The sequence below is a fragment of the Ursus arctos genome, unplaced genomic scaffold (assembly GCF_023065955.2).
Source record: "Ursus arctos isolate Adak ecotype North America unplaced genomic scaffold, UrsArc2.0 scaffold_16, whole genome shotgun sequence".
In the NCBI taxonomy this organism is placed as follows: domain Eukaryota; kingdom Metazoa; phylum Chordata; class Mammalia; order Carnivora; family Ursidae; genus Ursus; species Ursus arctos.
Window position 1 is genome coordinate 49480239 of NW_026622830.1, and position 24134 is coordinate 49504372.

Here is a 24134-nt window from a genome sequence, read left to right on the forward strand (position 1 = left end):
CCATGCTCTGTCCCCATCTCCTAACGGGATGGGACTTGCACTGCTTTCTTCTCAAGGGATCCCAGGAAATGTGAGGTGGAGGGGATGGAGCCAAGCAATGTTCTTCCCAGGGACATCTCTGAAGCCCACTCCCTACCCTTCCCTGCGGGAAGCGCCACATATGCTCACCTTATTTCTTTTGTGGTGGTTGATCTCATTCTCCTGGAATGCAGACAAAGTCCATCAGAATGAGGCCCCTGGTTCTTAGGAGCACTTGATTCCCATCCCTTCTCATGATGCACCATGGTCAGGACCCGTGAGGGGGCCGTGCATACACAGATAGTGGGCCTGGGATCTAGGCCAGGCTCTGGGGTCCAGAGAAAGGAGGACATGGGGCAGATGGACTGGCTACAGGTCGGGACCCTGCAGCACCACCCTCTCGGAAGAAAGTAGGGGAGGCCGAAGCCTCAGGCAGGAAGGGGCTGCTGCGGCTACTGAGGTGCTTGCTGACGTGGAGGGTCCTGACTTCATTCTCCCCCCACGGGCAAACTCACCGGGGGAGGCTGAGGTCCACTCAGACAGACCTCATGCAGCTTTGCCTTCAGGAAGCTCTGCTGCTTCACCAGTCTTCGGCACCGGGAGCCGTGGCCTAACTGCAGCCTCACCTCGCTCATCCCTGAGATGGGCAACAGCCCCCAGGCTCACAGGGTAGCCGTGAGGCTGTCATGACGGGAGGTTTGCCGAGTCCTGAGAGCTCAGGGCTCAGTACAGGGGTGTTCTGCTCCCAAACCTCCGGATTCTGGTCCCTCCCCCACAATCCTCAGGCTCACCCACCTCCAGATAGTCCTCCATGGCGGTATCTAACATCACCAGCTCGGTGAGGAAAGTGCCAAGGAAAGGCACGACACCCTGTGTCATGAGGGGGAGGGTTGGGATGAGTCCCTGCTCTCTGGTGTCCACAGGGACCCTCCACTGAAAATGCTCCAGCCTCCTAGCCCACCCCAGGGGCTCACGTGGAGCAGCCTAGGACCCTTAGCAGCCTCCCCCCCACGGGTTCCCTTTCCCCTCCCCCCCCCCCAGAACATCAGACTCCTCCTCATCACCTTCAGGGCCTGCTTTTCAAAAATGCCAGGGAATGGAGCACTAGGTCGGTCCCTCCCCACCCGCAAAACCCATTCTCTATGGACCACTCTGGACCCTCCTCCTGGTCCTTTTGAAATAAGAATTGTAGAAGCTGTGGCCCCAGAAGCCGCAGCTGGAGTGGGAAGGCCCCCCCCTTCCTGATCTTTCCTTTTTGGGAGGCTTCCAGCCCTCAGGGAGGAGCCCTCCTCCTCCTCTGACTTTGGAGGCCCTGGGCCTCAGGCACACTCACCTTCTTCTGCATCCTCTTCTGGGCTCCCCGGAGGGCCATCACCAGGGTGGCAAATCTATTGGATGGTCGCTCCTGCAGGGCCAAGGACAAGTTCCTTGAGACCATCATACCCTCAGGCCACTTGCCCCCACCATCTTGGACTTCAGAACCTAGACATCTGACCTAACTCATACTGATCCTGAGGCCCCATTATCCAGAAGCAGGCCGTGAGTGATTCCAGAACAACTCACTCCAACGTTCACTCCATGTGTGACCTTGAGCTTGCAGCCTGGCCTCCCCGAGCCTGTTTTCTCATCGGGAAACGTGACAACTCCACCTATCTCCCATGGTCTCCTGAGGACTCAGGGTCCTATTACTCTCATCATTGTTGTGGCCCTCAACCCAGCCCAACCCCATCACTGAGCACAGGTCTGTCCTCTGGGCTCTCCAGGTTTGTAAAGGCCCCCACCTGGACCAGCTGTCGACACAGAGAGAGAGGGTGTCTAGGCTAGGGAGTCTGCTTGGACACCACCTGCTTGCCCCCTCGCCGCCAACGGCATCCTCACCTAGGCTGTCGCCACATTCATGACAAAGGCTTCCCCTCCCCAAGGAATGCTTCAGACCATTCCCGACTTCATCCACTCAGGACCCTGTTCCCTCCCACCCCTCCTCTCTTTCCAGACCTGCACCTTCCAGGCTACCTTGATGAGCAGGTTCCTGCCCTGTGCGGTGTCCTTGCTGCACAGCTTTTGAAAGATCCTCAATGGCTTCCTGAAGAGAGGCAAGGGAGGCACGATCAATGGACGAATAATGTGGCAGGGTTGAGTGCGAGTGCCTTTTCTTTGAGAACCCCAGAGTGTCAACCTGCCTGGTTGAGGGTTTCTTCTGGGATCCTCTGAGCACTAAGGTCTTTGTAGGACATGGGAGGGAGCTCTCATGTGGCTCGTCCTGGGCCTCCCTTCCCATATTCATTGAGAAACGCTGTTTGGGTCAATTTGGGGTTCAAATGGGCAGAGAACTTAGTGGCTGTCAAGGAAACACGTGAAGAGATTTAATGCAGCTCAGCCCCGTGTGGGACATTTGGCAAAACTGATTTCTAAAGCGGGAGGCATGGTGACCTCCTCACCAGGGAGGCTGAGAGACGCACCCACCAGCCCAGGTCCTGTGGTCGGGGTTTGCCGCCTCCCAGAAGGTCCAAGCTGCCTGAGGGGGAAGAGGACAAGCCTCTGGGAGCTCCCTCGTCCATCCTGGTCCCTCCATGGAGAGAGGCCTACTCACCTGGAAACCTTCCCCCATGTGTTCTCGAGGCGGTGAATGGAGACACTCTGCAGAGCCGAGAGGATGGCACGTAAGGACGAGTAGTTCCTCAGGGTTTGACAGGCCTGGGGAGGGAAGAGAATGGGCTGTCACTTGGGGAGCCGGCACCTGATTGGCTCTCAAGCTTCAGTCCCCCTCAGGGGAAAGTGCTCCTGCTGGAGGAAGCCGCTGTCCAGGGACCTGCCGAAGGGCACACGTGAGGCCCAGAGGAAGAGGAAGATTTTACCTCACTCCAAGGAAGGAGCCAGCCAGAAACGGAGCATCCCAGCATGGGGCCATGCAAGGCGAGGTCAGCATGCCCCTGGACGGAAGAGCCTAGGGACTGCACAGTCCCTAGGGCAAAGACCAGGGCCTTCCACCCTGAGACCTGATCAAGGGAAGAGCAGTGCCCGAGACTCAGGAGAGCACCTCGGCTGGGCTTCCCGTTGCATACCTTGGCCACCTTGATCCAGTGCTCCACCACCATGGCCCTGTCCCGGGCTGTCATGCTTGGGTTGCCAAGGCAGGTGGTGATGACACACTTGGCCACACCGTTGAACTGGGCGACAGTGGCCCGGACTGTGGGTGCCAGGTGCTCATTGCCAGGCTTGTTGCGCTTGGACCAGACGGAGCCCAGGCACTGATGGGGCAGCAGCTTCTTGAACAGCTCCTAGAGAACAGGCGGACCTTGGTTCACCCAGCCATTTCCCATGCAAGACGCATGTCCTACGTAGGGGTCACAGGTCAGAGCTGGACCTCAGGGAGCTGAGAATCTGGCCTGAGCCTGGTTGGAGACCGTGGATTTCATTCCATTGTTTTTCCCTGAGGGAACCCAGTACACAATGACCCAGGAGCAAACAGAGCAAGGGAAGGAAGGAGGGCATTGGCACCCTGATCATGCTCAGGAACTCCCAGCTCCTGGTGGCACTGCAAGGTGGTCCAACCCAAGGGGGCTTCTTCCCCTCCCCTCCAACTGGCCATCCCCCTGGTCCTTCCCCCCTTTCAGATGCACATTCTCACACGGGAGCTGCAACCACACGTTCTTCCGTCTGCCCTGTCCTCATGGACACATCAGATGCCTAATCAATGCTGAGGGTACTCATCCTCCAAGGCACATGAGTGGGTGACCCATGGACTTGACTGAACACAGGGAGCTGCCCTCCTCCACCCACGGGACCAGGGCCTGCCCATTGGTCTCTCCATTCTGGCTCATTTCTTCTCCCTAGTACCTCCGTATCAGTGCTTATCATGGTCTCTCGCTACAGTCCGCAGCTGGATAGGGAAAGCTTGGGGCTAAGCGCCTTGATGGGTTGACAGGGTTGGGAAGTGGTGGAGCTGAGATTTGGTCCCAGACCATAGGAGTCCACATCAGGGAAAGGCAGGTGTGGGGCAGGTGAGAGCAGAAGGAAGGCCTGCCCCGGGCCCACCCTGAGAGCCCAGCTGCTCACCGCATCCATATACGTGAGCTGCTCTGCCACCAGCCTGGGAGGGAAGTCCAGGAGGTCGGGCTTCTCCTCACCCAGCTGGTTCTTTGGGGTGACACAGTAGTGGCAGGAAGCCTCTGGGGCCGCGGTGGGCTCTGTGGCTGTTGCCTGAGTGAAACTTTCTAGCAAAAAGGGTGGTCCAGCTGACTGCTGCTCAGCACCCGGCACATATGCAGAAGATGGGAGCTCGGGTTGCAGTTCTGGAACAGCTGACGGAGGGGAGGCAGGCTCTGACACCGCAGGTGACAGTTGACACAGAGCCGGGGTCGCCTCTAGCTCTATAGGAGGCCCTGTTCTTGGCTCTGCCGCTGGAAGGAGCCCTGGAGCTGGCACTGGGGCAGGAGACAGAGAAAGGTTCATCCACATCACTGACTTTCCGGATGCCTTTGCAAAACCAGGACAGACCCCATGGCCTTGAAAGGAATACCCAGCCCATGAACCGCATCCCAGTTAGCCTTCCCAGCTTGCCATCCCCCTTACCCTCCACCTCTGCCTCAGTGAGTGCCAGAAGTTCCCGCTGCATCAGGAGAAGGGGGACATGGTTTGTCACGTCCCAGGCATGCCACTTCAGAACCATGGCCCCATGTACATAGGCCACCTTGATCTCGACACGGTCACAGCCCAGGGACTGATAGATAGCCTGCAAATTCTGGTCAGGCCAGGTACCCAAGACGGGAGACAGGGTGCTGGGGAGAGTCATATGTGGAGCAGAGTCAGAGGCCTGGCCTTGCATTGCACATGCTACTCCCACAGCACCGTTCTTTCTGTATGGGTCCCAGAGGATGGCCCCAGCCCCCTTCCAACCCCTCTCTAGCTGCCCTCGTATTGGGAGGCCTGGTCCTCCAGAAAACCTGAATGAGTCTGGTTTTTCCACTTCTCCTCTCCTCTACCTGGCCATGGGCCTGGTCTATTCTATCCTCCATGCACACCAGTATCAAGGCTCAGGTTGGAGGCAGATTTGTGAGTGGTCGGCTCAGCACACCCTCGGTTCTTGGCCCCGGTTGGGGTGGTCAGCAGGGAGGGGCAGGCAGAGCAAGTTGGGACCGTCAAAGGGATGGGTGTTTCAGGCACCCACTGAGCCCAGACTGTGCTCTGCCGCCCAGAGGGCCCGGGACCCCCTCCACAGCCTTCTTTGACTCATTTGCTTCTTCACATGAAGCCCCCCAGATGAAGCCCACCCACTGGAAATCAAGAGATCAGTGAGATCCCTGGTTCGGCAAATCCCTCCCCAGCCACCACCCCTGTAGTCCCCCACCCTGCTCTGTGGAGGCAGCCAGCCCTGCTTCTGGACCCAAACCCCTGTCCCAGTTTTACTTGATCATTTCATCTGTCCTATGATCCAGCTCTTGGTGGATCCTTTCAAAGCTAGAGGAGGCTACGAAGATATCACATCTAACAACCATTGGACATGCATGCTTAGGGTGTGCAGAGTGCCTATCTGACCCTCTGACTAGAACTGAGACCCAGACACTGTATCTCCTCTCTCCATTCACATTCCTAGGTGCTTAATATACATTCTTGAATGACTACTTCCCAGCCCGCACTTTCCAAATCCTGAGTGGCCCGTGGGCTGGTCTGCCTGCTCCCAGTGTGCCCCTGAGCTGCTCACACAAAGGACAACTACCAGAACCATCTAGATGGAATCTCAGAAGTCCTTTGCACATGGGGAAACTGCCTGCTTTGCATTTCCTTTCGTCAACCCAGAAGGGCCACCGGCCTGTGAGGGTTGCACTTGAGAGCTTCTTGACCGGAGAGAGAGAACTATTAAGCAAGAAGATGCCCAGCACGTCCAGGAGCCCTTTCTACAGAGCCAAGCACCAGAGTAGCCCGTGCCATGTTTCCTCCCATGATTTCCTACAGTAACTGTATGAGGTTCATCCTCTTAACCACCCCAGTTTTCAGAAGAGGAAAGGGAAGGTCAGAGAGGGGTAGGGCCATTCCCGAGATGTACACCCAGTAGATGGGAGGCTCACCCTGTGCTGTGCACGGGGTGGGCACTCACCGATTGAACTGCTGGCCCAGGACCTGTGTGGCTGAAGTGAACATCTCGTACATGCAGAAGATCGTTGAGGTGGTTGAGATGCTCCCATCTGGGAAGGATGGCACCAGGGACTGTACGAAACGCTCCATTGTGCCTTCTCGGAGCCTCAGCATCGTCTGGGCCTCATCCAGGGACAGGGATGATTCCTTTTCCCACCAGGTAGAGAAGGGGGGTGTGGGGGGCAATGGAGTCAGCTTCAACACCACGAACCACCAGGATGATCAGGGTCTGGTGCTCAGACCAGAGAGTCCCATCCCTTCGGGAACTTGTGCAAGAAAAGGGACTTGAGGGCCCACCCAGAAAAAGGCTCTAGGCTTGAAAGTACAATTGCCTTTAGGGGTGAAATGAGAAAGCATTGGTCACTTCAACACATCTTGTTAGCTGAGCCACCACAGCCTTTCTCTCTCTGAATAGGCTTTATTAAGAACTGTATGCCTTTGAGTCATCAGTCAACATCCCTACTGCAGACAGGAGAAAGCAGAGGCTTAGCATCTCCAACACTGCTCGAGATCATAGACGTTGGGCCTGAGAACTGTCCAGAGCATGGAATGCATGGCATTTCCCTAGGCTGCTGCGGCCTGGTCTGTTCCTCAGGTGGGGAGAAAGGTTCAGGGGAAATCCACCTTCCTCGGCAGGCCCCATGGGAGCCGGTTGTTTCTAGTGTGGGTTCTGGCCTTGCCGTGATCATCTGTGGGTCCTGAGATTGGACATCAATCTGGACCTGTTCTCACCCCAGACCAGCATTGGATGCTGTTGTGGGCCGAGGCACCTGCTGCTTGTCAAGGGAGATGGAGTAGCTGAGCCCTTGGAGCAAGCAGCTCCTCAAAGATTGCCTGGATTGAACTCTGAAAAGACAGAGTCCACTACCTGGGCCAGGAGGCATCAGAGGCCTTGCACCCAATCCGTGCTTGAAAGGCTGAATCACGGTGGCAGACAACCTCCCATACGGAGGTCCAAAAAGACATATGAGGACACAGCTTGTGACCCGGGGGACATACAATGAGTCGATGTGTTCTGAGAGGTGATACGTTACAGAGGAACATATAGAATGGCTCCATCCCACCGTTCCTTTTATGTTCAATCACCCTGTGTGGGGTGAGGATTCATAAGGCCTTGGACACGTTCTCCAAGGACAGTGGAGCTGGGTTCTACACAGGATGGCTGGGGTGAGTCAAGAAAATACTCAAAACAGTAGCAAAATGCAAAGACACTCATGGCTGTGGGAAAAGTCACACAAAACAGAATGAAACAGAATAACCCACGCCCCAAACTGCAAAAAACATGAACACTATTCTCTACCATTCCCACCTATGTGAAGAGTGTCTTCCTACCTTCTCCCACAGCTGGTGGTGGAGGTGTGGATACTGGGATGACTTTGTGGTTGGGCCTGCGGGGCACTCATATAGAAACACCATGGGAGGGCCCCAGGTTTGTCCCCATATTTGTGTGGGGGCCCTGGGTGCGTGGAACCCTCTTCCCATTCTCACCTCAGAGCGGCACTGATCCTGGGTGGCCTGGTGTACCTGCCACTTGTCTAGGGCGTTGTAGTTGAAGTCCCAGACCAGCTCTTCGATGACCTCCTGGGTGCAGCTCTGAAAATGCAGTGCCCCATACACATGGGGTCAAGAGACATTAGTGTCCTCCCGGGACATTGCCACAAGGGGCCACCCGCATTAGAAATCCTGCTCTCCAGTTGAGGCAAAGAGGGGCAGCTGAAAAGACATCGAGCAAGGACGTAGCCGGATGAAACTCTAGAGCTCGTGATTAACATCGAGGTAGTTGAGCTTGGTCCCCAGTGCTCAGCTTCTCATCCCGCCTGCTATGACCTGGGGTGTGAACATGAAAGATGGGCCAGGCTTCCAACACCTGGCAGCTTCCTTCTGCCCAGGAAGGGTGTGTCCCACATCCTCTGTCCCCTTCTCTACACATAGACAACCAGCCCCCCACCCCAACACACACACAGGGACACACATAATGAGGGGCAAGAGGTGTGGGCCTGCTGAGGTGACATCACAGTTGTTGCCTGCTCTCCAGTGGGCTGCCCTGAGCTGCCTCGTGTTACCTGTTGGTGTCTCCTGCCACATGTCCAGAGGGCTCGGAAAAGCGGGCTGAGCCGACGTCTACAATTATTTGAAAGTCTCTCTCTCTGGGCTTGCCTGGGCCCAGAGACCCTGAAGGGAGGAAGGCAGCAAGAGAACATCCTGTTCTCTCGAACGTCTCCACTCAAGTGAGCTGGAGAGCAGGTTGTCTTTTGAATCTGGGTGCCCGGTTACCAGAGTTCTAAGTTCAGTTGGGGCCTATCACAGAGGAAGTGAGGTCACTCTTTCAAGATTCTAATCCCTGGGACCATGTGTTCAGTCAGACCTATCCAGAGCCCCTTCTTGGAAGTTGACTCCTTAGCTTTCTCCCCCATGTCATCTCCTGAACTGGACACAATGAGCCAAAAAGGCCATAGCCACCACTCTCTGGAAATGGAACTAGGGTCCGAAGCTTCAGGAGGCAGAGCTGAATTCAGACCTTACGTTCTGTGTTTCTTTGCGCACTTGTGTGTCCTATGTCATTGTGTCTCTCGCGTAGTCCCCACTTTCCCAGCCTGCAGTGTGGGGATCAGGCTAGAATCTACTTCCTTGGGACATCCTCTGGTGTCTGTGGATAAGAGTATTTATTACATGTGTGGGGTGGTCCCCTGTGTATCTGAGGCACAATTTTCAAGATGGAAGAATTACAAGAAGGGGTGGGACTTGGCATGGAGGGCCACTCAGAAGAGGCCTGGGTTCCAGCCATGTAATACTGCAACTGTCACTTTCCCTCTTGGCCTCATTTTAAGGTGGGCACCATGATGGTCTGGAAAAGCAAGAAGATGCAGGCATTGTCATCCTCTGTAGTAAAACCATGCAATTGTTTCCCGTTATATGAAGAACGAGACCCCGTTACCTCGTTTGGGTCTATGAGGGGAGCGGCTTTCACCATGGCTCCCAGGGATCCTGACCTGTGGTATAGGCATCAGACTGTAACCGCTAAGTGGTCAGTGACTGGCTTTTGAACCACAGGACATATTCAACGTGATGAAGTACCATGCCTAGAGCTTCTCTACATGTCATGCAAAGAGTTTCTCACTCCCTAGTTACTTTCCATCATGTTCCACTACTCACTCCTTCCCTTTCCCTTCTTCTTCTCTCTCTCTGAAGCAGAACCAAGCACCGATGTTTTGAGCTGCCATCTACAGAGGCTCACAGGATAGAGAACGGAGGCAGTGCCAAGGCCAAAAGACACACAGGAACTCAGCTTCTGAGTCCAGATGGCATCCCAAGTCACGTGAGCCAACTTATGACAAAATCCTCTTCCAGTATGGCCCTGGTCACAGCCGCAGCCACTGACACACCTTGAGCCTTGGGAACCATGCTAATTTGGGCCCGCATTCTTCACCCACAAATACTGTTAGAAATTAAAGCGATGCACCTGCACATGCAGGGTATCAGGGCAATGCAGTCCTGGGGCAACTCTAGATAAGTAACAGTCTCCCAGGCCTCAGCATCTGTCCCTGCCTTCCTCCCTCCCCTCTGCTCTCCTCCTAGTGTCCCTGCAGCCACCTTGGCTGCCTTTTTCACTCCTCTGGCCAAACTGGCTTCTGTTATTGAGTGTCTGCAGCACAAGTCACTTCTTCCTGAAACGCTGCTCCCTGACGTGTGCAGGTCTAGCTCCCTTTGGTCAATCTGTTCTCAGCAACCTCAGCCTCAGTGAGGCCTTTCATATCTTTCCATGCAATGACTCCCCAGCCTTCCTCCGTAGCACACTTCATTCCTAGTACAGAGCGCTTGCTCTTTTCTTTCACGTGCGTTCTCTTTGGAGCTTTGGTCCATGTGTAGACTGGGAGCTCCTAAAGCAAAGGAGCCCTAGGTAATTTCATCTCCACGCACGGGCCCAGCAAGATACCTGGCATAGGGCAGTGCTCAGTGTGTAGTTACTGAATGAATAATTGAGAAGATCTTGGAGCCCACCTCCCCTCTTAAGCACCTAGACTGCAGAATGCTACTAAAACTTTCAAGCTGTTTCTGGGCAGGGGCGACAACCACAATGGCCTCTGCCTGACTCTTCCTGTTCCAGTTCCTCCAGCAGAACTCACCAGGTACCATGGACAAGGAAGCGCCCTGCACCCAGTTCTCCAGCTCTGGTGGCACAGCCCCACGCAGGCACACCAGCAAAAAAAGCCATGCCTTTTCTCGGGGGTCCTCAACGCAGTGCCTTTGCAGAGTCACAGAGCAAAGGAGCAGGATCTCTATTTTTCCCTTCACTGTGGAATCTGAGACAAAGAAGAGAAAAGGAGGAAGACTAACTCAGAACAAGAGATCAGATAGAAGTAACCGGAAGCAGAGGGCGGAGGGGGTGCAGGAATTGAGTGAATGGTGAAAAGGTACAAATTCCAGTTTCAGATCAATAAGGAATAGGGATTTACAGTACACCCCAGGACTACAGTTCATTACTGCTCTATGGTGTATTTGAGAAGTGTGAAAAGAGCAAGTTCTGAGAGTTCTCATCACAAAGAAAAACCTCTCTTTCTTTTCTTTTTACTTCATTTTTGTATCTCTAGAGATGATGATGGCGGCGGACTAAATTTATTCTGGCGATCGTTTCACAGTATACGAAAGGAACATCATTACGCCAGGTATCTTAAACATACACAGTTCTGTATGTCAAATGTATCAAAACAACTGGAGCAAAAAAATATTTTAATATTCATAGAGAGCATCAGGAAATTGGACATGGTAAAAAGAACGTCACGTAAACAAAACTGAAAACAGCAGAACCGAAAGCCAGTAGGTTATCCTAGGGGTTAAAAACTTCAAGCCATTGGCATAGAAAGTCGATTCTGAAATTAAAAATCAGTGAATTAAAATTAAAGCAGATGAAATAGAATTTTAAAATTTTGTTCCATTTAACAATTTGTCAAAGAATAGAAAGTCTTAATAAGTGACCTCAGATAGTAACTTTTGAAAAAACTGTTCATGTTTTGGAAAATTCTGATTGTAAGCTTCCAAGTGGGCACAGAATGAGAACATTTTGTTTGATCAAAGTCGCCTCATGGAAAATGGCTGAAGCAAAATGTCTGAGATGGGACCTAAACAAAAGGATATAAATGGCTAGACGAAATTGTCCTGAGTTCGTTTCTCCGTATTTGCAGTTTACATTTATTTTCATGTCGTTAAGTCCATTAAGTTCATGGAGTACATTCTAAGTGTGTTCCATGCATTAATATGTTTGAACAACCTCCCTGTAACCCAGCTTCACATCTCATTGTATCTTGTAAAATTCAAACTCTATACCATGAATCAGAAACTTCCGATGACCGCCTACTTCCAGCCCTTGGCAACACCATTCTACTGTCTTTGGCAATTTACTCTAGGTAGGTCCTAAGAGTGAAGTCAAAGTGTGTATTTTCATGAATACTCATCTACTTAGCATAATATCCTCAAGGTTCACCCATGTTGTGGCAAATGTCAATGTCTTCTTCCACTTTGAAGAATGAATGCTATTCCAATATGTGTACGTACAACATCTGTTCCTCCCTCGACAGATACTTGGATTGCTTTCATGGTATAGCTATTATGAATAATGATGCCATGAAAATGTGTGTTCAGATATGTCTTCAAGACCATGCTGTCAATTAATTTGGGTATACACCCCAGAAGTGGAGTTACTGGAACACATAGTAAGTCTAATTTTAATTTTTTTTGAAACTACCATACTGATTTCACAACTATGCTGTTAAACATTCCTACCACACACACTGAATAAGGCTTCCATCTTCTCCACATCTTGGCCAACACTTGCTCTTTTTTTCCCTTCTGATTGCTTTTTTTTTTTTTTTTTTTTTTTTGGAAGAGTCATCTTAAAGGATGTAAAATGGTAACTCATTGCTTTTTATAATTTGCATTTCCCTTAACATTAGTGATGTATCTTTTCAAATTTCTTTTCACGTGCACATCTTTGAGGATATGCCTATTCCCAATTTGCACATTCACGCATTGCATTCATTTTGTTGTCTGTTGTTGAGTTCATGTGATCTCTATTCATTCTGGATATTGAGCCCCTGCCAGATAGACAGTTTGCCAATATGGTCTCCCATCTTGTGGATTGTGTTTTTACTTCATTGCTAATGTCTTTAACGTCACAAAGATTGTAAGTATTCTGAATGTCCTGTACGTGAATTTATTTTTCTTTTCTATCCTGTGCCTTGCAGGTCATATCCATTAAAGCATGGCCAAATCCTATTTTGTGAAGCTATGAAAATGAATATTATTGGACTGCACTTCCGAGATGAAAAAGGTTCATTAGTGGAGTAAGAGAGCAGCATGAACTGGAGAAGCACGGGCATGATGATGGGGTCATGACGCTATGTGATCGCAAGAGGATAGGAATATGTATGATGGGCCAGCATGAGCTGTGTACTGGAAATGGGACCTTGTCCATTTTGTGCAGCACCTACGTGGATGATGGGAGCAGTGAGACATATGACTGGACGGATCCCCGAGCTCAGCCCTTCTTCCAAGTTAGACTTTCATTGCACTCTGATCCATTAACGTTTGAAGAGTTTCTTAATCAGATGAGGGACATAGTCTTACATGCTAGAAGGTGATGAACGTGGTGTGTGGGCGTGTCTGCAAGGAACTCCGTATCCCTCCCGTCTTGGTGAGCCACTGTCTGGAGTCCATGGCAAAGAAGGTTAGAGTACTAAATTACACTGGGGTCAAACCAAAGGGGAACAGTATGTCCCTCCTATGCTGAGCTGAAGTCAGGCAAGACCTTTATATGTTTGCTCTGTGTTCCCAGTTCATGGTCCCTAAGTTCTGCAGGTTCCTCTCTGGGAGAGAGGAGATGGACATGTTTGAGGGGGAGCTGGAGAGCTGTATCACCACCAGGAATGAGACCGAGAGCCGACTCCCAGTCATCGTGCAAGTGAAAAAATGGGATCAATGTCATCAAAGAGAAAACCATCAGCCACCAGTATTCATGCCGCCTGTGAGGAAATCTTGTCGAGAGGCACTTGTAAGTGATGGAGGGTGCACACCTGTAGTAACTCTGTGGCAAGTACAGATGTTACCTGCTTGAGGTGACCCACCTTGAAGAGACAAAGTTTTTGCCACCCTGTCAAGGGTGCTCGGAATGGACTCGAAGGGCAAGAGGCCTGGAACTGAAAGCATGTTTGAAAGTCTCTTTAGGGCTGAAATGAAAAAGGCAGCATGCCCTGAAAACTGCCTCACCTTGAATAGGCTAGCTCCCTTCATTGCTTGTGGGAAGAAAAGAAATCATCCGGTATTTTTCGTATTGAAAACAAGAAAACACAGAACCTTGGATTTCCGTTATTTTTTTATTGAAATTCGATTAGCCGACATACAGCCCATCCTTATTTCAGATGTAGTGTTGAATAACTCATCAGTTGCATATACCACTCAGTGCTCATCACATCACGTGCCCTCCTTTATGCTCCTCACCCAATTGCCCCATCCCCCCACCCAGCTCCCCTCCAGCCACCCTCAGTTGTTCTCTGTGCTTAAGAGCCCCTCATGGTTTTGCTCCGTCTCTGATGGCTTCCCGGTCAGTTTTCCCTCCTTTCCCCTATGATTATCATCAGTTTTCACTCATATGTGGAACGTAAGAAACAGTGTAGAGGATCATAGTGGATTTTCTTTAAAAGGATGTTATTTTCTGTCTTTCCATGTTTGACTGCATTTCACTTTTCTTTAAAAATGACACGTTCAAATGATATGTCCATTGACCCTGGAGGGTTGGGCGTTCTTCACACTTCCTCAATGAGTTAGGACCCTGAACCAGGTGTCAGGAGAACCTCCTCTGTGTTATTGTTCCCCGGGTGCCCTTGTTGGGCTTCAGCTTCCTTATCTGTAATACGATGAGAGATACGAATGCTAAATATTTTCCGAAAGTTGTTCCCGCTACAAACGTTCGATGGCTACCGATAGTCGAATATTGCTTCATCCACGAGACAAAGGTTAGGAATCGTTATTTCAATTACTTCGTGAAGACACACAACCAAGTAGAATGAGAACACCAGAGGAGCATCGCTCCAATAGGACTCGAGTGAAACTCTGCTCCAACTGCCAGTAGCATAGGACGTTACCTTTTACGTGAACACAGAGGTGGGCCCTGGCCTTTCCATAGAAACAGACTGTCCTTTTGTCTTTGGACATTTTCATTTACCTTTCATGTGGATTGACGTTCAGCCCGATGAGACCTCATGAGGAAACTCTGCGTATTCTAAGCTTAGATCTCATAGGACCGATTTTTCTTAAGTTTTGAAACTACACTATAATTGAAAGACAGTGTTATATTCCTTTCAGGTGAACAGCAGGGACTCAATAGTTCTGTACATTACACAGTGCTCAGCACCATAAGTGTACTCTTAATCCCCATGACCTATTTCACCCATCCCCCCACCTGGCCATCCCCAGTCTGTGCTCTACATTTGAGACTGGTTTTTTGTTTGTTTTCTCTTTGTTCTTTCTTTTTGTCTCTTAAGTGCCACACAGGAGTCAAACCCATGTTAACATAACACACATCGACTTTAAAGCTTACCTCCGTTTCATGGTCTGGATGAAATGTGGTGACTATACCACCACGTTGACTCCACAGTGGCTCCCAGGGATCCCCACCCGTGCTATATACCTCCCTGTCTATCCACTGCCTGGTTGCTAATAGGTTTCTGACCAAGAGAATATGACAGAACATTGTCACTTTCCTGTTACTCTCTTCTGTTCCCTTCCTTTCTTTCCTGTATCCCTGCACTGGGGAAGCAAGCACTGGTGTTTAGAACTGCCCTACATAAAGGCCCACAGAGGAAGGAACCTAGGGAGTGCCCAGGCTAATAGGCAGAAAAGAACTCAAATTCAGGATTTCGCTTAAACCCACTTTGTTGAGTCTGAGCTAAATCCTGACATTAGTCACATCAGTGACTTGGGAGCAAATCTTACCACAGTTGGGCCTCGGGTGAGGCGCAGATTGCATCACACAGAGACCTGGGGGCAGAAACACCCAGTCTCAACTGTGCAGAGATTCCAGGCCCCCCCGAATTGGGAGCTAGGAAATATCACGCTTCAGAAGTGCTAAGCTTTCTAGTAGTGTTCTCAGAGACAAACAGATAGCTAACTCAGTCGACCAGGCTTCGGCACCTGGCCCTCCCATCCACTGCCATCTCTTGTTCTCACCTCCCAGCCTCCACCAGCCACTCTGGCCACTTTCCGAATCTTCTTTCGTCAAACTAGTTTCTGTCTGAGAGATTTGGCCCCAGCGGTGCCCTCTCCCTGACACACTGTTCCCAGAGGTGTGCAGCTCTTGCTCCCTCTTGTCAATCTGCTACCAGCAGATGTCACCATGTGGAGGCCTTCCAGACCCTCCTCTCCTGTGACTCCCTAGCCCTCCCTACTACACTGTGCTGGTAACTGGAGTATAATATCTGCTCTGTTCTTTCACACGTCTTGCTTTCAAGGTGTTCTCCATCAGAACAGCAGAAACAACTTGGCCATTTGCAGACTGCACTGGGGCCCACCAACTCACCTGGCACAGGCTGAGCGCTCAGAGCATAGTTGCTGAAAGAAGAAATGGGAAGGTCTTGGGGCCCTGCCTTCCATCCTTGTCACCATGTCCATTCCTGAGCCCGTTATGCTAGCACTGGGATGGGCAATGTGAGAGGCTAGAATGGATATCAAGTGGCCAAGATGTACTCGGCTGCTTAGTGCCTTTTCCAGGTTGAATGCGCTTGGGCGGATGTCAATGTGTGATGCAAAGATCATCATACCTGGTGCCCACTCCCATGGGTCCACCTACATGTCTGTTCCCCAGGACTAATTGTCATAAATCTTCTTCCTCCCAGTCCCTGACCAACGAGCCAAATCATCTACCACTGCCACGAGCCAATGTATATTCTTTCCTCAGGCTGCTTTTCTTTCCATACCACCTGAAAGAATTGAAAGAATTTTGAAATGCTTGAAAGAATTTCCCGTCGCTGCATTCTATCAAGACTACCCTGAACGGGGCTGTAGTATATCTGCAGCCACTTTCCATCCTGCAGCCACATCCAAGCCCATTCAGCCATGAACCAACCTGTCTTTTCCCTCCTCTGTCGCATGGAGCAATATTGGGTCTTCTGCTCGTCCTCTCTGAAGCTCCTCTGGCCCGTTCATGGGGACTTGCGAGGGAGCCCGTGCACCACACACAGAGTGGCCCCTAGCACCTGCCTCTGCCCACGTGCCAGGGCTGACTCAGGAGCTCAGGCTCCCACCTTACCCCCTTTCAGCCTCGGCCATCCCTCTTGGAAGGACTTTGTGCTCTGCACACATTGCAGAGATACAGGAGGGCACAGGAAAGAAAACCCACTGACCTAAAGAAGCTCCTAAACTATTGACCTCCTTCCATCCTGCCTCCATATTCCCTGGAAGAGAAGAAGAGGAGAGGCCTGCAGGTGTGGACAAAGCCCTGCCCTGGCTGTTTATCTTCCCGGCAATAAAAAGGCCTCCTCGCTGCGGCCAAACTGTTGCTGAAAATTCTGTTTTCAGTGGTGAAACAGATAACTTTGGTCAAATGGCCTGCTGGCGCCGTTTGTCAGGGTGGTCCGTGGACAAGTGGCCTCAGCATCCGCGGAGAGCGTGTTGGAAATGCAGAGTCTCAGGTCCCTCCCAGTGTTACTGAATCAGAATCTGTATTTTCACGAGATCCCCAGGGGATCCAGGCCTAAGACGATGTCTCAAAAACCACTGTTGAATGTTCCCCAAAGAGAAAGCTAATCGGCACCTTGATATACCAAATGGGGAAGGCACGGTTGTTTCCTGGGCCTTTTTGGCAGTTTCTAGCATTCTAGAATTCCATAAAGGGTTGATTCCCCAGTGGACATGGTGGGAGTTGTTGTGCAGGAAAGGAAAGAACACCATACCTGCTGGGAAATGGAGCAAGGACGGAAGCTATGCATGGGCCCAACAGCAAGAGCTCCAACGCGCCAAGGCTGATCCCCTGCTCTAGAGCTCTCTGCTGTTCTTATGCTAGATCCCTTTGTGTCAGGTGATGGGATGGGAGATTGTTCTTGCTTTTGGAGCTGGCCTGTCTTGCTGTAACCGGTCCTCTAAGATTCACTTTTGTTGTATCCCAAAGTTTTGGGACGCTTGTCTTGTCATTGTTTTTGGATTCCATGTAATTTTTTTTCCTATTTTGAATTCCTGGTTGACCCACTCATTTCTCGGGAGCGTGTTCTTTCACCTCCTTGTGTTCATGGTCTTTCCAGGTTTTTCTCTTGTGGTTGATTTCTAGTCCATACCATTGTGGTCAGAAAAGATGTATGCCATGACTTCCATCTTTTTGAATTAGTAGAGACTTGTTCGGTAGCCTAATATGTGATCTGCTCTGGAGGACGTTCCATGTGCAATCGAAAGGAATGAGTATGTGCTGTTGGAGGATGGAATGTTCTGCATGCGTCTGTTAAAACCAGTGCATCACCCAAAGCCACTGTTTCCTTGTTGATTTTCAGTTTGGATCATGTGTCCATTAATAGAAGGGGGGTGTTAGATCCCCTACTGTATTGTATTACAGTCAATTAGTTGCCTGCTTTTTGTTATTAACTGTTTTATGTATTTGGGTCCTCCTATGATGGGTGTCTAAAAATTTAAAATTGTTCTATCTTCTTGTTGCATTGTCTCCATGATTGGGACACAGTGTCCTTCTTTGTGAGTCACTACTCTTTTTTTTTTTATATTCTGTTTTGTCTGATAGAAGTATTCATACCCCTGCTTTGTTTTGGCAACCAGTTGCATGCGAGATGCTTCTCATCTGCTCACTTTCAATGTGCAGGGGACCCAGTAGGTCTGGGGGCTCAGGCTGAGTACCTAATTTCGGACAAGTCAGTGTAAGTGTGCAAACTGAGACTGAGTGTGTAAACTGTTGAATATTAGTGACAATGGAATATTACTCAGCCATCAAAAAGAACGATTTCTCAACATTTGCTGCAACATAGACGGGACTGGAGGAGATAATGCTAAGTCAAGTCAAACAGAGAAGGAAAATTATCATATGGTTTCACTCATTTATGGAACATAAGAAGTAGGAAGATCAGTAGGAGAAGAAAGGGAAGAAGAAAGGGGGGGTAAACAGAAGGGGGAATGAACCACAAGAGACTATGGACACTGGGAAACAAACTGAGGGCTTCAGAGAGGAGGGGAGTGGGGGATTGGGATAGGCTGGTGTTGGGTATTAAGGAGGGCACCTATTGCATGGTACACTGGGTGTTAGACGCAAGTAATGAGTCATGGAACTTTACATCAAAAACTAGGGAAGTACTGTATGCTGACTAACATAATAAAAAAAAATATTATAAAAGAAATAGAGATGATGGACTTCAGAAAACATGGACCTAAAAGTCACGACGGACAGCAAGGAGAGTGTGGGGTTTCTCTGGTCAAGGATATGGCCCATTATCCTGGCAAGAAAGAGCCCATCCCTGATCCATCAGATGCCAGCCAGGGAACAGTAGCTATTGTGCATCTGACGCAGAGCCTGGGGCCTGGAGGGAACTGCTGCTTCAGAAGAACCGCATAAGGAGATGCACGAAGGCTGGAAATCCTGGCTCCTAGGTCAGCATAGATGTTCATGGAACCAGGCTCAGGTGTGCCCTTTAAGGTACCCCTCCCATCTTTTCCCAACACACAAAACAAGCAGGAAAGGGAATCCAGAGATCACTGACAAGAATCCCAGAAAGATTACAAACTTGGTAAATGGCCAACGGGGAGACTGAGGCTGGAAAGTCCTGCCTGCCCTGAGTCCATCTGCAAATTATCTTCCTCTGGCTTTGTCCCCTTCACACGCAGGATTTGATCTCCTTCCGTGTTTTTCCCCACTAGGTGCTGATGCAGTTCCAGAGATTGAACTACAATACGACAAGTTCCAAATACAGGGGCAATACAAAACCAAACACAAAACCAAAAAAGCATCTCAACGGAAGAAGCAGGACACAGTCTTCCTGGCCTTAGAGCGGAGAAAGGCAACCCCAGTCCTGGGGCAGGAAGGAGTTCTGGGGCGTACAAGTCTTAAAGACTCCCACTTTCAGTGGTTGTTGCTATTCCTGGGAAAGTCCCTGCAACCTCTAAATCTCAGGAGTTCTGAGGGGCTGTCTCTGCTGTTTGCCCAAATTCATTGACTGAAATGGACCCGTGCTCTGAGTAAGGGGGATTTGGGGGTGCCCTCCAGTGGCTAGGGAGAAGGGCTGGCACTTCTCCTTCCTCCCACATACAGTAGCTGATGACTCTGGAAGATTTCCTAGGTCAGGAACGAATATGAGAGTCTGTGCAAGTTTTCCATTACTGTAGGAAATAAAAGACCCAAACCACACACATGGGCTCTAAAACAAAAAAAGGGCTTTAATCTCCTAACATGCAAATCTATCACGGTACTATTTAAAACAACTAAATGGTGCCCCTACATAAGGAAATAGATGGGGGGAAGGGGTGTGGAGAAAATGGGCACAAGGATGCAGCTGCTGAGGAATCCCTGCAGGGCCACTGGACACTTGCTCAGCCCTGAGGTTGACTGCGGCCAGTTCTTCTCCTTCTTGAGTGCTGCTGACCAGCTAGGACCGGGGCTCCAGCTGGCAGGACAGGGTGTAGCTAAGGACAGAGGGACACCTGTGAGTTGCCCAGGAGCTTCCATTCAAGAGTCCCTGCCAGTGTTTGCCCACAGCTGGAGTCTGGCGCCCCGGCAACAAGGCCTGAGGCTGCCCAGGGAAGGAGGATCCCAGGAGTGGCCAGCAGAAAGAGTCCACCCCGAACCTCACCGACCCAGCTCCTGATGGGCCTCACCTCTCAGCCTCGCTGAGCGGCTCCATAGCCTGGAACCAGGCCCAAAAAGGATCCTCGGGCTCTAGGGTGTAATTCTCGGCAGCCACCTGGAGCAGCATGATGTCCGTCATGACTTGATATTCCTGAGCAGAGAGAGAAGCACAGGATGCATAGGGAGCCTGGGGGGGGGGGGGCGGGGAGCTGCAGGGTCTGGTGAGGGTTGAGCAGCGGGACCAGGCACCCATCCCAGGTCCTGGCACACATGGCCATCCTCCTCCCTGCAGATTCATCCGGTCTCCACCTGTTCTCAGAGGTGAGTATCAGTAGCCCCTCCTCCGGGAAGTCCTCCTGGATGCCATGCTCTGTCCCCATCTCCTAACGGGATGGGACTTGCACTGCTTTCTTCTCAAGGGATCCCAGGAAATGTGAGGTGGAGGGGATGGAGCCAAGCAATGTTCTTCCCAGGGACATCTCTGAAGCCCACTCCCTACCCTTCCCTGCGGGAAGCGCCACATATGCTCACCTTATTTCTTTTGTGGTGGTTGATCTCATTCCCCTGGAATGCAGACAAAGTCCATCAGAATGCAGCCCCTGGTTCTTAGGAGCACTTGATTCCCATCCCTTCTCATGCTGCACTATGGCCAGGACCCGTGAGGGGCCGTGCATACACAGATAGCGGGCCTGGGATCTAGGCCAGGCTCTGGGGTCCAGAGAAAGGAGGACATGGGGCAGATGGACTGGCTACAGGTCGGGACCCTGCAGCACCACCCTCTCGGAAGACAGTAGGGGAGGCCGAAGCCTCAGGCAGGAAGGGGCTGCTGCGGCTACTGAGGTGCTTGCTGACGTGGAGGGTCCTGACTTCATTCTCCCCCCACGGGCAAACTCACCGGGGGAGGCTGAGGTCCACTCAGACAGACCTCATGCAGCTTTGCCTTCAGGAAGCTCTGCTGCTTCACCAGTCTTGGGCACCGGGAGCCATGTCCTAACTGCAGTCTCGCCTCACTCATCGCTGAGATGGGCAAGAGACCCCGGCCTCACAGACGCAGCTCTGAGGCTGTCATGAGGGTAGTTTAGCCGAGTCCTGAGAGCTCAGGGCTCATTACAGGGGTGCTCTATTCCCAAAGGTCCAGATTCTGGTCCATCCCCCACAATCTTCAGGCTCACCCACCTCCAGATAGACCTCCAGTGCGGTTTCCAACATCAGCAACTTGGTGAGGAAAGTGCCAAGGAAGGGCACGACACCCTGTGTCCTAAGGGGGAGAGTGGGATGAGTCACTGTTCTCTGTTGCCTACAAGGACCCTCCCCTGAAAAAGCTCCAGCCTCCTGGCCCACCCCAGGTGACCACGTGGAGCAGCTGTCGACACTAAGAGAGAGGGTGTCAAGGCTAGGGAGTCTGCTTGGACACCACCTGCTTGCCCCCTCACCGCCAAAGGCATCCTCACCTAGGCTGTCGCCACATTCATGACAAAGGCTTCCCCTCCCCAAGGAATGCTTCAGACCATTCCCGACTTCATCCTCGCAGGACCCTGTTCCCTCCCACCCCTCCTCTCTTTCCAGACCTGCACCTTCCAGGCTACCTTGATGAGCAGGTTCCTGCCCTGTGCGGTGTCCTTGCTGCACAGCTTTTGAAAGATCCTCAATGGCTTCCTGAAGAGAGGCAAGGGAGGCAGGATCAATGGACGAATAATGTGGCAGGGTTGAGTGCGAGTGCCTTTTCTTTGAGAACCCCAAAGTGTCAACCTGCCTGGTTGAGGGTTTCTTCTGGGATCCTCTGAGCACTAAGGTCTTTGTAGGACATGGGAGGGAGCTCTCATGTGGCTCGTCCTGGGCCTCCCTTCCCATATTCATTGAGAAACGCTGTTTGGGTCAATTTGGGGTTCAAATGGGCAGAGAGCTTAGTGGCTGTCAAGGAAACACGTGAAGAGATTTAATGCAGCTCAGCCCCGTGTGGGACATTTGGCAAAACTGATTTCTAAAGTGGGAGGCATGGTGGCCTCTTCACCAGGAAGGCTGAGAGACGCACCCACCAGCCCAGGTCTTGTGGTCGGGGTTTGCCGCCTCCCAGAAGGTCCAAGCTGCCTGAGGGGGAAGAGGACAAGCCTCTGGGAGCTCCCTCCTCCATCCTGGTCCCTCCATGGAGAGAGGCCTACTCACCTGGAAACCTTCCCCCCACGTGTTCTCGAGGCGGTGAATGGAGACACTCTGCAGAGCCGAGAGGATGGCACGTAAGGACGAGTAGTTCCTCAGGGTTTGACAGGCCTGGGGAGGGAAGAGAATGGGCTGTCATGTGGGGAGCCGGCACCTTATTGGCTCTCAAGCTTCAGTCCCCCTCAGGGGAAAGCGCTCCTGCTGGAGGAAGCCGCTGTCCAGGGACCTGCCGAAGGGCACACGTGAGGCCAAGAGGAGGAGGAAGATTTTACCTCACTCCAAGGAAGGAGCCAGGCAGAAACGGAGCATCCCAGCATAGGGCCACGCAAGGCGAGGTCAGCATATCCCTGGACGGAAGAGCCTAGGGACTGCACAGTCCCTAGGGCAAAGACCAGGGCCTTCCTCCCTGAGACCTGATCAAGGGAAGAGCAGTGCCCGAGACTCAGGAGAGCACCTCGGCTGGGCTTCCCGTTGCATACCTTGGCCACCTTGATCCAGTGCTCCACCACTATGGCCCTGTCCCGGGCTGTCATGCTTGGGTTGCCAAGGCAGGTGGTGATGACACACTTGGCCACACAGTTGAACTGGGTGACAGTGGCCCGGACCGTGGGTGCCAGGTGCTCACTGCCAGGCTTGTTGCGCTTGGACCAGACGGAGCCCAGGCACTAATGGGGCAGCAGCTTCTTGAACAGCTCCTAGAGAACAGGGGGACCTTGGTTCACCCAGCCATTTCCCATGCAAGACGCATGTCCTACGTAGGGGTCACAGGTCAGAGCTGGACCTCAGGGAGCTGAGAATCTGGCCTGAGCCTGGGTGGAGACCGTGGATTTCATTCCATTGTTTTTCACTGAGGGAACAGGGTAGAAGGACAACAGCCCCAGGCATGTAAAGCTCCACTTCCCAACAGAAGCAAGGCACTTCAATATCCCCCTCCAGTCCTGCAAACTATGTGCATTATTCTCTTTTTCTGTGTTGGAACAGTGCCACACTAAGATTCACGCTGCTCAACAACATGATGCAGCTGTGCGATTACTGAGAATCTATTTGTTTTAGGCTTCTAACAAAATATCTATTTTCTCTCTTTTGCACATATATCTCACTCAGTAGTGACAGCTCAAGTTCTTTTTCACAATGAATGATTCAGAAATAAGTATCAAAAACAGATTTGAAGAGAACAGAAGAGACAATTAAAAGATACGGAAACATCCTACTTAATAAAAGGCCATGTATTTATGTTCTGAGTCGAATTTTAAAGCTTTTAAAACATTTTATTCCTATAAATCCATCTTAGATAGCAACTGGACCTCACAGAAGCACTTAAATAAACGTTTACCAGTTGTATCCTGGCGAACAATATTTCTTGCTTTCTCAGCTCCTGGTGCCCCAGATGTGGTGGCGCTCCTCGATCGCACTGGCTCGGCCACATCCGGGTGGCTCCGCCAGCTGAGAGAACAGGATCTCCCCACGGTGGCTCCTTTCGGAGAATAGAACACAGCCTGATAAAGGATAAGACAAGAAAAATAATCTAAAGGCTGACTTCCTTATCATTCATTGCACAGCCTGTGTTACTCAGCAGATTTCATAAATCCAACTGTATATAATCGGCAGCTTCTCTTGTTGCAAAATTAGGTATCACTTCTCTGCTTTCCTCTCCTAGAGCTCTGGTCAAGTATTTCAAATGAGTGGTCAAGGATCCAAGAGAAATACAGGAGATAAGAGACCGAGACAGAGATTTCTGCACAGGTAATGTGCTGGTGGCTGCCACCTATGGGTCGTTTTCACACCCAGGTTCCTGAGAGTATATTTTGTTTCCACAAATCCAGTGCTTAGAAGGCAAGTATTTTTATAATGAACATTTGAATTCATTTTTATTTTTAATTAAAAAAATTTTTTTAAAAATATGTTAGTCACCATACAGCACATCCCTGGTTTTTGATGCAAAGTTCGATGATTCATTAGTTGCGCATAACACCCAGTGCACCATGCAATACGTGCCCTCCTTACTACC

General features: G+C 51.0%; 2 protein-coding genes and 1 long non-coding RNA gene across 4 annotated transcripts in view; 2 read left to right on the forward strand and 1 right to left on the reverse strand.

Moving 5' to 3' along the window:
• The window catches only part of LOC125281389 (ral guanine nucleotide dissociation stimulator-like), a 119766-nt gene extending 110400 nt beyond the window's left edge, over positions 1-9366 (forward strand). Inside the window, exon 9 of the mRNA XM_057312754.1 lies at positions 9343-9366. The gene's annotated coding sequence lies outside the window, so the exon portion shown is untranslated. The remainder of the gene's footprint in view (positions 1-9342) is intronic.
• On the reverse strand, positions 42-23548 carry LOC125281405 (ral guanine nucleotide dissociation stimulator-like). Of its 2 annotated transcripts, XM_057312750.1 has the most exons (16): positions 23460-23548; positions 22606-22821; positions 22133-22237; positions 21556-21625; positions 21146-21227; positions 20865-21031; positions 20501-20533; positions 19999-20120; positions 7639-7743; positions 6113-6297; positions 4075-4796; positions 3081-3296; positions 2609-2712; positions 2032-2101; positions 1352-1423; positions 42-888 (listed from the first exon to the last, which is right to left on the reverse strand). In XM_057312750.1, exons 11-16 carry the CDS (start codon positions 4474-4476, stop codon positions 742-744), a joined length of 1011 nt encoding a protein of 336 aa, XP_057168733.1. In that variant the 5' UTR covers positions 4477-4796; positions 6113-6297; positions 7639-7743; positions 19999-20120; positions 20501-20533; positions 20865-21031; positions 21146-21227; positions 21556-21625; positions 22133-22237; positions 22606-22821; positions 23460-23548; the 3' UTR covers positions 42-741. The 2 variants fall into 2 exon arrangements, with proteins under 2 accessions (XP_057168733.1, XP_057168734.1); XM_057312751.1 differs by having other exon boundaries at positions 6113-7743; positions 20865-21227.
• LOC130543826 (uncharacterized) lies at positions 10334-13503 on the forward strand. Its single transcript, XR_008959461.1, has 2 exons — positions 10334-11858; positions 12390-13503. It is a non-coding gene; the product is annotated as an uncharacterized LOC130543826 (long non-coding RNA).
• Positions 23549-24134: the final 586 nt, after the last annotated feature.

Excerpts from the sequence above, each read along its gene's own strand:
- LOC125281405 (XM_057312750.1), bottom strand. The coding sequence starts at position 4,476 with ATGTGGATGAACCTTTCTCTGTCTCCTGCCCCAGTGCCAGCTCCAGGG. Across the intron at positions 2,713-3,080 it reads ACTGGATCAAGGTGGCCAAG|GCCTGTCAAACCCTGAGGAA; the intron begins GTATGCAACGGG and ends TTCCCTCCCCAG. Across the intron at positions 1,424-2,031 it reads GCAGGAACCTGCTCATCAAG|GAGCGACCATCCAATAGATT; the intron begins GTAGCCTGGAAG and ends TTGGCCCTGCAG.